Source organism: Taudactylus pleione, unplaced genomic scaffold (genome assembly GCF_031769625.1).
Source record: "Taudactylus pleione unplaced genomic scaffold, aTauple2 ptg000015l, whole genome shotgun sequence".
Taxonomy (NCBI): domain Eukaryota; kingdom Metazoa; phylum Chordata; class Amphibia; order Anura; family Myobatrachidae; genus Taudactylus; species Taudactylus pleione.
In genome coordinates, this window is record NW_028284417.1 from 19,452,107 (window position 1) to 19,466,242 (window position 14,136).

At 45.3% G+C, this 14,136-nt stretch overlaps 1 protein-coding gene across 2 annotated transcripts in view; it reads left to right on the forward strand.

Annotated features, from left to right (window-relative positions):
• Window positions 1–14,136, forward strand: part of RNGTT (RNA guanylyltransferase and 5'-phosphatase) — a 337,387-nt gene that overhangs the window by 115,085 nt on the left and 208,166 nt on the right. For both annotated transcript variants that reach the window (XM_088470650.1, XM_088470640.1), the window contains exon 11: window positions 2,784–2,948. In XM_088470650.1, the coding sequence (XP_088326776.1) occupies window positions 2,784–2,948 (165 nt within the window). The remainder of the gene's footprint in view (window positions 1–2,783; window positions 2,949–14,136) is intronic.

Below are 14,136 nucleotides of genomic sequence, written 5' to 3' on the forward strand. Positions count from 1 at the left end.
CTGGAGTGATGGTTGCTGGAAATGGGCCTCTATACACCTATGTAGATATTCCTTTGCATATGCAACTAATATAGTCATTTACCACATTAACAATGTATAGAGTGTATTTCTGATTAAATTAATATTATCTTCATTGAAAAAAAGTGCTTTTCTTTCAAAAATAAGAACATTTGTAAGTGACCCCAAACTTTTGAACGGTAGTGTACATCATTATATAATGTCATAAGTTCTGTCCCATCTCGTAAATACACATGCAGTGGGAGCCGTGGTGTGTGCCTCCCGATTCCCATTGCGAACGAGACAGGCCAGAACTAGCACCACAAGACCTAACCGGCCACCTGGGAGAGGCACGAGCAGCAGTCAGGGCATGGACGGAGGGGCACGGCAATACTAGTTAAATATAAATTCCTTAAGAAGATATGATGTTCCATGTTCTCCCTCATACTTGGTATGATTTACTCCTGGACCTATATCCGACGGTTGGAATCCCGACAGTGGCATCCCGGCAGAGGAGGAAATCCCGATTGTCTAACCTAACTCTACCCCTAACATTAGGGGTGATTAACCCTAACCTTCCCCCCCCCCAAGTGCCTAACCCTAATCCCCCCTTCCCCGCTGCCTAAACCTAAGTCCCCCGGGGGGGTGCCTAACCCTAGGTCCCCCCTGGGGGTGCCTAACGCTAACCCCCCCTTCCTCCAGGCTGAACTTAACCTCCCAGGGAGGTACCTCCCCTAGATTTAGACGCCTGTCATTTAACCCTCGCCAGGATTAAACAGTCGGGAAGCCGGCTGTCGGAATTAGGTCCGCCGGCTTCCCGACTGCATACCATACTGATAGTTAAGGTTGATGAATTTGATACACATTACAACTGCATTGTTTATTTAGGTATGGATTATAAATTGTTTAATGTATCATCCCTTCAGTAAATAATTTAAAGTGCTAGCATTGTCACTGGCTAATCATATATATTGAATTGACGAAAGGACAAACAATATACAGTATATGGAGGAGAGATGCAATTAGCATTCCCTCCAAAAGGTGCAGTATCTGGGAAACATGGACACCTTCTTGATGTCTTTGAGTAATAAACAACTTAAGTTAACAAGTAAGCAAAAGCCAATATGTTGCTCTTATGTGACAGGTTCTATTTTGTAAAGTTATTAAAAACCTGTTTGATAGGAAGAACATGGCTTCTAGCTTCTTTGGTTTGTTCATAAGTGACAAATCGAATACATACTCTGGTGCTAGCATATCGAGAGCTGATCTGTTCCTAGACCACCAGTCCCTGGCCTCATGCTGGTAATCTTGCTGGTGCAGAATTCTGAAATTGACCATAATTGCCATGCTAAAAAGCCTGATTAGTCTGTTAATTACCAAATCCATTATTATAATAGTGACTTTTCTTGATGCAAAATATGCTTAACAAGAGGATCACAATCGAAGAGGTGACTGGGAAACTGGCTTAGAAGCCCACTAATGGTTAGTTGTGCTTGTCACATATTGCCAGATCTCCTCTCCAGCATGATGGCAATCCTCCCATTTCAAACTACATGAATTTAAATTAATGTGTTTAAATATAATGTATTTAAAAGAAAAGGCATATTTTAAAAATTGGAGAAACCAGGGTTTTCAGTTGTAACATTTTATACATTCTTTAATCTCTCTAAATTATTCTAATACTGAATGACACAAGACTATTTTTATTCTTATAGATATATACCGTATATACTCGAGTATAAGTCGACCCGAATATAAGCCGAGGTACCTAATTTTACCACAAAAAACTGGGAAAACGTATTGACTCGAGTATAAGACTAGGGTGGGAAATGCAGCAGCTACTGGTAGTAATCACCCCCCCTGGTAGTGCCCCCAGTAGTAATATCTCCCCCCCCCCCCCCCCGGTAGTGCCCCCAGTAGTTATATCCCCCCCTGGTAGTGCCCCCAGTAGTAATCCCCCCCTGGTAGTGCCCCCAGTAGTAATATCCCTCCCTGGTAGTGCCCCCAGTAGTAATCCCCCCCCGGTACTGCCCCCAGTAGTAGCCCCCCTCCCCCCAGTAGAGAGAGACATAATAAAAAAAAACACTTACTAGAGTCCCGATCCTGGTCCCGATGCTGCTACCGGCTCCTCCGGCCGCTTTGCATTATGGGAGAGACATCATGACGTCTGACAGACTCTCATCGGCTGCTAATTACAACAAACACACAGCTGCCGGCGCCGGTGGCTGTGTGTTTGGCACTGTGTAGTGCTGACCGAACTCCGTCCGGTCAGCGCTACACACGCGGTGCAGCTGTCACAGAGACACAGTCTGCACCGCGGCCCACATGGTACGGAGCTGAGTGAGGCGCCCTCCAATATGTGGCGCCCTACTCAGCTGCGTAACGGGAGAACCGGCCCTGGTCCTGGAGCATCACTCGAGTATAAGCCGAGGGGGGCTTTTTCAGCACAAAAAAGGTGCTGAAAAACTCGGTTTATACTAGAGTATATACGGTAGTTTAATTAGGGGTTGCGTTATCCATGGGTTATTTTTTTATTGGCTGTTTAATTTAATGGATATTTTTGTTGGGCATAAGGTCTGTTCACCTTTTCTCTGTGTTAATCCAAGGCTAATGCAGTACTGTTCAACCCTTTTGTAATCATATAGTTTATAAACATTTACAGAAGTTTGCAGCAGGTGTTTGAGTCAGTAAACTTGATTTTTTTTCTTTTTTAATTATATGTCGCTGATTCTCTCTTTGATTATGTATGCAGCAGTTTTTCAAATGTATTCTATCTTAATTTACAGGGCCGACCTGTTGGAGATTGTGACTTTAACGTCCGATTGTCCTGCATTGAAAAGGAGATAATATTCCCCAGACATGAGAAGATGAAGACAGGACACATAGATAAAGCGCATGAACCGTTTAGTGTTCGGAACAAGCCGTTTTTTGACATTCATGCTGCAAGAAAGGTACTCATATGAACTGAACTTCAATGAAAACAAAGCTTTGTCTTGAAATATAAAATAGTGCAGTTTTCTGAAGGATCAGGTTGTTGAGTCCACATAATCATTCAACACAAAAACCTAAAATAATGATTTTGTGCATTTTGCATATTTTTGTCCTACTGCTATATTATTGTATGCTCACAGCCTGTGCTGTCCCAGACAGCTGGAAAAAACACATGGAGAGACTGGTGCTTGCTGTCTTGTGCACTTGAATGTGACTGCTTACGTTTTATGGCATGTCACAGAAATAAGATTTTGAAATGAATGTCTATATTTAAAACTAGAGCCTAAACAATAGGAGCTTTATACATAGAAAAGTATATCCATTTTAAGTTCAGGTGCCAGTAGCATGGGATAAATCTTTCCAGGACAGTTAAGGAATTTAGAGCACACACAATTTTGGTTAAATGTTAATTTGTTTTATTAGGTGGAGCGCTACAATACTCAAGAATGTAAAGGTCTGGGAGCTTCATTGGTTTCTTCCCAGTTATAGTCCTCGAGTGAACTACCATCAACTTTCCACAAATATATTAGGAATTACTACAGACAATACCAATGGCAGAGAGCGTAAAGCAGGGGTGGGGAACCTTTTTTCTGCAGAGGGCCATTTTGATATATAGAACATAATTCGCGGGCCCGTGCAGGCTACGCCCCCTCAGTGTGACATCAAACGGGTGGGGCCACAATCGCCTGTGATTACAGCAATGCCCGGAGCATTCTGAGGATACTCCGGGGAGCTGGAAGGGCAGCGTTGTGACGGTCTGAAGTGTCCTAAGCACACTCTAGGTGGCACTGCTGCATAGATTCTGGCTGCAGGGTGCCATTATAGGCACCCTGCTAGCCAGATTAGTCTAGCAGAAAAAAGCTCAGAGGGCCAGACCAAAAGATTCCGTGGGCCTTATACGGCCCCTGGGCCTGAGGTTCCCCCATCCCTGGTCTAAAGGGTGCATATAGAAGCCAAAAATGGATTGTGGAATGTAGCAAAGAAATATGTTAAGGACATGTTGACATTCTGAGAATGTCGACATCGGAACTATCACCTTATGACATGCTGAATTGCTGAGGATGCCCGAAAGTTAGGGGTAGGCACCACCGGAAGGGTTAGGATGCGGGTGGAGGTTAAGTTTAATGATGAGGGGAAAAATACTTACTAGAACGCTGGAGCACCACAGGTCTGCGCCAGAAGTGACTGTCACATGCCCACCAGGACCCGGAAGAAGACGCTGGGGCTGCCGCTGCCACAGGGAGGAGGTAAGTGACCACTGGGTCACCAGGGATGCTTTGTAGACAGTTCATCAGGTCAATGTCGACAATTCGACCATGTCGACATGTTTCATGTTCACATTTTCAAAATCTTGCCATTTTTATGTCAACTGAATGACTTTCGACAAATCATACCACACCCAAGGAAATATATAAATGCAAAACAGAAAAGGTCTGATGGATAGAGATTTCAAAATCTTCTTTTGACTTCTGTTGAATGCACTTCAGGATATGTGCCTTACAAAAGTATTCACCCACCCCCCTTTACATTTTTCATGTTTTGTTGCCTCACAACCTGGAATTAAATTGGATTGTTTGAAGGTGTGCATCATTTCATTCACAGAACATACCTACAACTGTGAAGAAGTTTTTTTTTTTATATATATTATGAATCAAACAACATTTAGGACAACATAACAGAAAAATTTCAGCGTGCATAACTATTCACCCCCCTAAAGTCAGTACTTTGTCGAGTCACCTTTTGCGGCAATTACAGCTGCAAGTCGCTTTGGATAAGTCTCTATGAGCTTGCCACAACTTGCCCCTGGGATTTTTGCCCATTCCTCAAGGCAAAACTGCTCCAGCTCCTTCATGTTGAATGGCTTCTGCTTGTGAGCTGCAATCTTCAAGTCTGACCACAGATTCTCAATTGGATTGAGATCTGGGCTTTGACTAGGCCATTCCAACACATTTAAATGATTCCCCTTAAACCACTCGAGTGTTGCTTTAGCAGTATGCTTCGAGTCCTGCTGGAAGGTGAAACTCTGTCCCAGTCTCAAATCATAGGCAGACTGAAACAGGTTTTGCTCAAGAATATCCCTGTATTTAGCACCATCCATCTTTCCCTCGAGTCGAATCAGTTTCCCAGTCCCTGCTGCTGAAAAACATCCCCACAGCATGATGCTGCCACCACCATTTTTAACTGGGGATGGTGTTCTTGGGGTTGTTGGGATGTGTTAGGTTTGCGCCAGAAATAGCGCTTTCCTTGGTGGCCGAAAAGTTTAATTTTAGTCTCATCTGACCAGAGCACCTTCCTCCATACATTTGGGGAATCGCCCACATGCCTTTTGGCAAACTCAAATCGTGTCGTCTTATTTTTATCACTAAGTAATGGCTTTTTTCTGGCCACTCTTCCATAAAGCCCAGCTCTATGGAGTGCACGGCTTATTGTGGTCACATGCACAGATACAGCAGTCTCTGCTGCGGAACTCTGCAGCTCCTTCAGGGTTATCTTTGGTCTCTGTGCTGCCTCTCTGATGCCCTCCTTGCCCAGTCTGTGAGTTTTGGTGGGCGGCCCTCTCTTGAAAGGTTTGTTGTGGTACCATGTTCTTTCCATTTGATGATGATGGATTTGATGGTGCTCTGGGGGATTATCAAAGATTTGGATATTTTTTTATAACCCAACCCAGAATTGTACTTCTCAACAACTTTGTCCTGACTTGTTTGGAGAGCTCCTTGGTCTTCATGGTGTGATGCCTCTTGCTTAGTTGTGTTGCAGCCTCTGGGGCCTTTCAGAAAAGGTGCTTTTATACTGACAGATCATATGACACTTAGATTTCACACAGGTGGACTTCATTTAACTAATTATGTGACTTCTGAAGGTAATTGGTTGCACCAGAACTTTTGAGGGGCTTCATAGCAAAGGGGGTGATTACATAAGCACATGCCAATTTTCAGAATTTTATTTATAAAGATTCTTTTTTTTAATACAGATTTTTCTCATTTCACTTCACCAAATTAGAGTATTTTGTGCAGATCCATAACATAAAATTCAGATAAAAAAAATACAGGTTGTAATGTAACAAAAAAGGTAAAAAGCCAAGGGGGGTGAGTACTTTTGCAAGGCACTGTATTCATTAATTGGTCGCTTCAAGACAAAAGTAGTCACAGGACATAGATCATAAGAGGTCCCCATGCCCCTTACAAATCATGATTGCCAACTATTAACTATATCCCAAATGTAGAATTTATCCAGCTTCTCCAGAAATCAGTGATAGTTCAGTTTGGGTTTTGGGCTATTGTAAGGTCTAGGCTACCTAGGTATTTTAAGGCCCCATAGTAAAAGTTTGTTAGGGACTCTATGTACCACACAATGCTGAAAAATATATTTAACGGGTTGGGCACGGCATCCCGACAGTCAGTCCTGACAGAATTAGGTAAGTATCCTAGCCCTCCCCCTAAACCACTTTTCACGCAGCCTAACCTTAACCCTTATACTTACTGTCGGGATGTCAGCGGTCCAGATTATGCACCTACAGTATGGTAGTTATGCCCATGGGTACTAGGTTTAAACATCTGCTACAGTAGGTTGAGATTTAGGGCTTGGTCTTATCTTGGGCTGTTTTAAGTGTTCTGCTTAAGACTAAAATGTTAAAGTTGAGGTTAATATTTAATGTCTAGACATTTCTTGTCTTTCAAAATAGTCATGGTGCTGAAATAGGAGTTATTTCAAGGACTCTCCTTTCATGGCCCTACTAATACTGTAATGCAAGACTGTACACAGAATATATAATTATTTACATTGGTCTTTTTTGTCTCATTTGAGCATAAATTGCACACACACTTTATAGTCAGTTTTTAGCAGAAACCAATTAACATACCAATGTGTTTTAGACAGAAGGTGACAATTGAGTCATCTGGAAGAAACCTTCCCAAACAGGGAGAATATATAAACTCTATGAAGATAGAACCCTGGTTGAATACTAGCCCATGACTAATGCTGAGAGACGGCAGTGCTAACCACTATGCCAGTGTGTATTAGTGGACACCCTTTTCCGGCAGGCCCGGGAAAAATGTAGTTAGCATAACACTACATATAGAAAAATATTGTTTGCCTCTATGGACTAACCATTTTTATTTTACTATGCTATCGCCATTATTTGTCTGATGTACAGTATTTACACTCAAATTACTCTTATGTCTTTGTTTCACAGGGTGATAATTAAGTGAATAGTATTCCCTTTGTCTAATGGTGATTACTTTAGATCAGGGATGGGGAACCTCAGGCCTAGGGGCCATATAAGGCCCCCGGAATCATTTGGTCTGGCCCTCAGAGCGTTTTTCTGCTAGCCTCATCTATCTAGCAGGGTGCCTAGAATGGCACCCTGCAGCCAGAATCTATGCAGCAGTGCCGTCTGGAGAAACCTTAGGACGCTTCAGACGGTCACACCGCTGCCCTTGCAGGGCCTGCAAATAATAATATATATATCAAAATGGCCCTTGGCAGAAGAAAGGTTCCCCTCCCCTGCTTTAGGTAGTGGAGCTGTCCAGGGGAGAACTTGACTTGGGCATGGATGTACTGTATTTGCAGTCCAACAATGTTCATATTTGCCAGTTTTATGGAAACATGTCTGTATACTGTAAATGAAGTTATTTGAAGTGCAAAGATACAATTAAATTGAAGAGGGAGCTCCATGCCTAAAATAGCTTATATACCAAATGGAATAATCTCTGCAGATACTTTTTTTACTTCAGTGTTGCCTCATAGATTTGTTCGGATGCATTAAACAAGCTGGTTGTATAAAGTTTGTTTTATATGGAGGCACATTCATACATATCTATATCTGTTTGCAGTAAAGGCCATATGGTGGGTCAACAGAAAGTGCCTTACATTTCTGCACTCATTTGAATGGATGTAATCTTTATTACGATATTTGAAGCGCAGTTGAGCTTTCCAACAGGTGTGAAATTGAACTGAATGAAGTGTGGCTAAGTGTGTGAAATTTACATGTACTGTGGGGAGATAATTACCTGTAAATCATTACAACAGTCACTAACACCCTGGTGTGATGAACCTCAAAAGATCTACAGATTGTTCTCATGCACTATTGCCGCAGTCACGCCAAACTGCCCTTCTCTGCAATGCAAAGCAACTCTGCTTGCACGAGTGTCTTTCTCGTGACTTTTATGCTTGAAAGTGCTTTTTGGTCGTAACGCTAAACAATAAAACCGTTTTGCGAGACTGATTAATTTGATATGCAAAACGTGTATATCTGTGTGCGACTGAGTCTTAATCTGTATGCGAAGTGTAACGATGCAGCGCCGGTGGCTTTCTTTTCTGCCAAGTTCTGTTGTACAGATCAGACTCGCACACAGATATCCAAGTGTTGCATATCATATCAGTGTAGTCTCGTGAAGCGGTTTTATAACATCACATTGGGACTAAAGGTGCATGCACACGATCAGGTTTCGCTGGTCAATTTTAATGATATTGATCATATCATTATCTTTCAAATCGACCAGTTTCTGGCCCCCTCAAACGATGGGCACAGATGGTCGATATCGACCATTGCCTGTGCATGCAGGCCAACCTGGTCAATATCGACCAGGTTGGCCTGGTTACTATAGAGACCGCTGAACGTTAATCGTGGGTCGTTATAGTCGATGGGGGGTTGGTGCATGTGCTGGATGTTCGATATCGAACATCCAGCACATGCAGGAAGGTCAGACAACTATCGTTATCTGATCGACCAGAAGTCTGACTGTGCGTTTGCACCATAAGACGCACATTAATGTAAAAAAGACTCCACCCTGCTCCGCGCAGCTCACTCAGTCAGGCATCTCGGGCCGCATGGTGTATGATTACACATCTTTATATAAATTGCCTGTTTCTGTAAATCATTTTCATGTGTCATATATATGTCTTTGCTGAATGAAATTACACTTGCATGTTTAAGCAACAATGTCATTCATCCAGAAAACTACCAAGGGTTGTGCTGTGTAGTTAGGACCTGTCTTACATGCGGCTTGATTTTATTAGCAGTCTGCTCTTGTCAGACTAATCCGTTTTTAATATTTCTAATTTCACAGATCAGTAACTCTAGTGAGGGAAGCTGAACAAAGTTTTGGAGCTCTAATTGTATGACAAAGAGCAAGAACTGAGACTTTGAATCCTCAGCTATCATCCAAAATCACTATTTTTTTCTTTGTTCATGTTGACAACGTTTCTCAGTTGCTTGCTACTTACGAGCCATGCTACACAATTAGTAAGAGTTGTGTTTATTTGTTTTATTTTTTTGTTATGCTGTCAGCCTCCTATAAGAGCAATCAATACCAGGAAAGACAGCAGAAGCCTACTAAATCATGCTGATCTCTAATCGCCGAAAATAGTGACACTAACATGATGAGCATAAGAATCATGTAATTACTGCCGTTTGTATCCAGTTTTTCAATCTTTTCACCCTTGTTGAAGGTAAGTTGTCGTTAGTTACTCACCAGTTGAGATTTTTGCATATGGGTCAGTGAATAGACAGCCTGATCCACTTCAAGGGCTATATGTGTGGCTCTGTAACCTTAGAAAGGACTGCACATTACCCCAATCTCAGTAACAAATTAAAACTACATTTAACCAAAAAGACGCCCAATCTGTAAAAACATATGTGCAGACATTTTAATGCAAGATAATAAAGTGTACTAAACTATAACAAACACATTTCTAGAATTCAGTGTGACTTCCAGTTGATGACTAGTTTTTGAAAGTTCGGGATAAGGCTGGAACAAAATTCTGCACAGAGGTTTCTATCAGTCAGTCAGTTTATGATGTCCCCATAATAGGGAATGGATGATCACATGTGTAAGAGCAATAAGGAGGAATGTTGCTGCTTTTTCCCATAGAGGACCCTATGAGGTGCAGACTGAAGTCACTCCTCTGACCTTAGATGTGCTGAGTGACAGCCGTTCATTGTACTGTGGAGGTAGTAATGTGATGTCGAAGTAAGATGCTCTCTGGGCATTAGGCTCAGTCTTATTTGTTTGTTTTTTTTGTTTTTTTTTACCCATTGAGCTCCCCGAGTGCCACAGCTATTATTCAATAAGAACTATAGTTGCAAGTTAGGTTCGGTAGTACATACAGCAGAGAAGTAAGAACTGGAACTTACGAGGTAAAAAAATTACAATTTATATTTTTTTCATATTGATTTATAACTATGAACTTGTTTCAAAGTAAGAAACATATAAAAAAAACCGCAAACAAGGAACAATCTGCTCCTGGAACAAACCATGCTGCAATGCATGTGATACAAATTAATTTATTGGGCATGCAGGGAAAATACTGGCTGCTTTCGCTTGTAACAAACAAATACTGGGTTGCATTGTTTTACACTGAAATTTAATAGCTGGTTCTGTGTTGCCATGTGTGCTTGACTGTGCACATTTTTCATAATTACTGTAGTGGCAACATTGCAGATTTCGCTGTGCACCTCTATGGGCAAGCCTCCGGTGAAGGACGCACTGCCACCATTGAACTCTCAGCTGAGAAAATAAATCTGATCTGTAGGTCAGCTCTTCTATTGGTTAATAGCAGTCACCTTTCTGCAGGGGATACTAGAACTCAAAATACCACTGGGTTACCAGGCATGGGCAGTATATGGCAACCCTGGTGCCACAGGGAATGAATGGGAGATTAACTAAAGCTTCTAAAACAGACAAGTGGTGGTGATGCCCATAGCAACCAATCAGATTATTTTTCTACTTCAGGGTCCATAGGGTTCCACAGGATACCTTGGGGTATAGGTGATGACGTCAGGCATTGGGCACCATAGAGTTAAGTTTTCAGCCTCCCAGGATGCACTAGGGTCCCCCTCCTATACCCCGCCTCCGAGCCAAGGCATCTCAGTTTCGTTGGTGCCCGGCTCGGAGTCGGATGCACCTGTTGAGAGGGGGGCTAAGGATAGCTCCTGAAGTTTTCTTCAAGTCAGCTGTGGCTGCCCATCTGGAAGTACAGCATGGACAGTCATTCTTGAGGTCCATGCTGTCTTCCCTACACCCCCGCCGGTACCAGAACGCCGGTACAGATCCGGGGATGCTGGTAGGCATCTGGGGTCACAGCTAGCGGTGACCCCAGATGTTTGGGACCATGGCCGGATTTAAGGAGGACAGCAGGTAAGCAGCGGGGTCCCGCGGTGGGTCCCCACTGGAACATGGTCCGGAGTCCCCAGGCAGGGGGCTCCCTGGGGACTGGCTGCAGCGTGGAGCCAGGTTACAGACCTGCGCTTCCACTACCCCCCTGGCACAGCGGACCGCAGCTGAGCGATAGTGCTGCGGCGTCCCAGGGGTTAAATGCATGCCAGGGGAGCGCGCCTTCCCTGTTCACAGCCGGCGCCTCCCCCGCTGCACACAGCCTCTCTGTACTTGCCGATTGGCCCTGTGGCAGCGCTCCTCCCCCAGGCCGGCCTCCTCTCTGCTCCTCGGTGGCCATCTTTACAAGAAAGCATGGTGAACGCTGCTGATCGGTGGCATCGTGGTCTGGGTCCCCCGGCATACCTCTCCTCCGTTGGAACAGGTCTGTGTATGCAGCGCTGTGTCCTACCAGGCCCTGTGTCTGCGTAGTTGAGGATCAGCGCTGATAGTGCAGGGATTGATTTCTTTGCATAGTATGTGACTGCTGCTAGCGTCTGCTGCCTGTACTTTCACTTTCTACTGTCAGCCTTTTCACTGTCCCTGCTCTTCTTCTGCTAAAGCCCTTGCGGTGCGGTGATTGCAGGGCGGTTCTCCCACTATACTAACGTGTATCAGTGAGAGGGGTCACATACTTGCCATCATGTCTGAGAGTGATTTTCCTCTCCAGCTTCTGTGTACTACGTGTAATGTACCTATAGCGGAGGGGGAGGGTAGCGCGGAGGTGTTTTTTATTGTCGCGGCCAATTACTGTCACGGCTCCGGTTCAGGAACCACCCTGGGCTTGTTTTGCTAAGGCGCTTACAACCCTAGTGGGCCAGTTAGCTCCGCAGCCTGCGTTCCCTCAGATGGGATTGTCCCAGCAGTCAGTGGTGTCGTCACCCATGCAGGGGTTCCCGAGACAGCTGATGGTACCCCACAGTCTCCCTATTTCCCCTCCTCAGGTCTCTCAGGAGCCTGCGTGGGTTAATTCTCTGACAAGTTCTGTGCAGCATTTGTCAGACATGTTACAAGGGGAGTCTGTGTTGCGGCCTCACAAGCGGCCGGTGGTGTCTCTGTCCACTCCTTATGAGGATGACGAGGGGACGACCGATGATGGGGAGATTCTGGATCTTTCGGACCAAGAACCTACTAAAGAGTCGGACGCGAAGTCTAAGGTTTATATACCTGGCCTTATTCGTGCAGTCCGCACAGCTTTAGTTATTGAGGATGATGAACCTCCGGTATCAAAATCCAAATATGCCTTTTTCAAGGATGTTAAGGGTGACGCCACAGTGTTTCCTCTTTTGGGTCAATTGGTGGACCACTTAGAGGAGGCGTGGAAACATCCTGGCAAACGGTATCAGCCTCAAAGACGTTTAGCTGTGGCTTATCCGTTTGCGGACAATTATTTTGCTAAGTGGGAATCCCCGCCACAGATGGTTTCCCATGTGACACGCCTGGTCCGAAGTGCCACATTGCCCATGTCCTCCTTAAAGGATGCCACGGACCGTAAGGTGGAGATCTGCCTAAAGTCCGTTTATTCCCTCGCGGGGGGGCAGCCAGTCCGGCTAGGGCCATTTGTTGGGTAGCCAGAGCTATGGAGCGCTGGGCAGATAGTTTAGAGGCGTCTTTCGATTCCGACTGTTCAGCTGAACAGACCGAGTGATAGGCAATCTCCGGGATTCGCCCACTTACATTAATGAAGCGGCTTTAGATATCAGTACCCTGACTTCTCGGATTTCTTCGGCAGCTGTGGCGGCTCGTCGCACCTTATGGTTGCGATCTTGGAAGGCGGACGCTGATTCCAAAAAGGGCTTGGAAGCTTTGCCTTTTAATGGAGAAGTCCTATTTGGTCCGGGTCTGGACAAAATTGTAGCCACGCTGGCGGCTGTCAAATCGGCATGTCTCCCATCTGCTGCAGTTCCTTCCAGTTCAGGTACGTCGTCCTTTCGGCCTTACAGGGCTCAGGGTAGGCCTAAAACACAGTCTTTTCCCTGACAGGCTGGCCCCAAGAAATCGGCCAAGCCCCGGAAGCAGGCCTGGAGTACCAGACGTCCGGCCCCTAAGTCCGATGACAAAACTGCGGCCTGACGGTCCGGGCCTCCCTTTAGGGGATCCCAAAGTGGGAGGCCGCCTGCTACGGTTCGCCCAGTGTTGGTCAGTAACCACGACAGACAGTTGAGTTCACGAGGTAGTTTCTCACGGGTATGCCCCCTCCTTTCGGCACAGACCCCCATCCCGATTCTTCACCACGGGTCTTCCATCAGACCGGAACAAAGCCACTGAACTGCGGAAGGTTTTGCACACTATGCTCCAGGCTGGAGTTATAGTGCCTGTTCCTTTCTCCCAGAGGGGCCTGGGTTTCTATTCCAATCTGTTTTTGGTGCAGAAAACCAATGGGTCGTACCCTCCGATCCTCAACCTCAAAGCACTCAACAAGTCCTTGCGGGTGCCGAGGTTTCGGATGGAGACCCTACGGTCCATCATTCTGGCGCTGGAACCTGGGGATTACATGGTGTCGTTGGACATTCAGGACGCTTACCTGCATGTCCCTATTCTTTTGCGCCATCAACAGTTCCTCAGGTTTGCAATCCGCAACGATCACTTCCAGTTCCGGGCATTACCTTTTGGCCTGGCGACAGCACCACGTGTGTTCACCAAGGTTATGGCGGTCATGGCGGCTTCCCTGCGGCTGCAGGGAATCCGCATGTTGCCGTACCTAGACGACCTTTTGTTGGTAGCAGGATCTCCGGAGCTCCTTCTACACCATTTGGATCTGACGATTGCAGTACTGCAACGGCACGGCTGGTTGATAAACTGGCAAAAGTCCACCCTGATCCCGTCTCAGAGGATTCTGCACCTCGGAGCCTTGTTGGACTCCAGTCAGCAGAGGATCTTTGTGACGGGGGAAAAGATCTCTGCCTTGCAGTTGAGGGTGCGCAGTTGTCTACAGAGTCGCCGTGTGTCTCTTCACTCGGGGATGAGGTTACTGGGCTCCATGGTGTCCGTATTC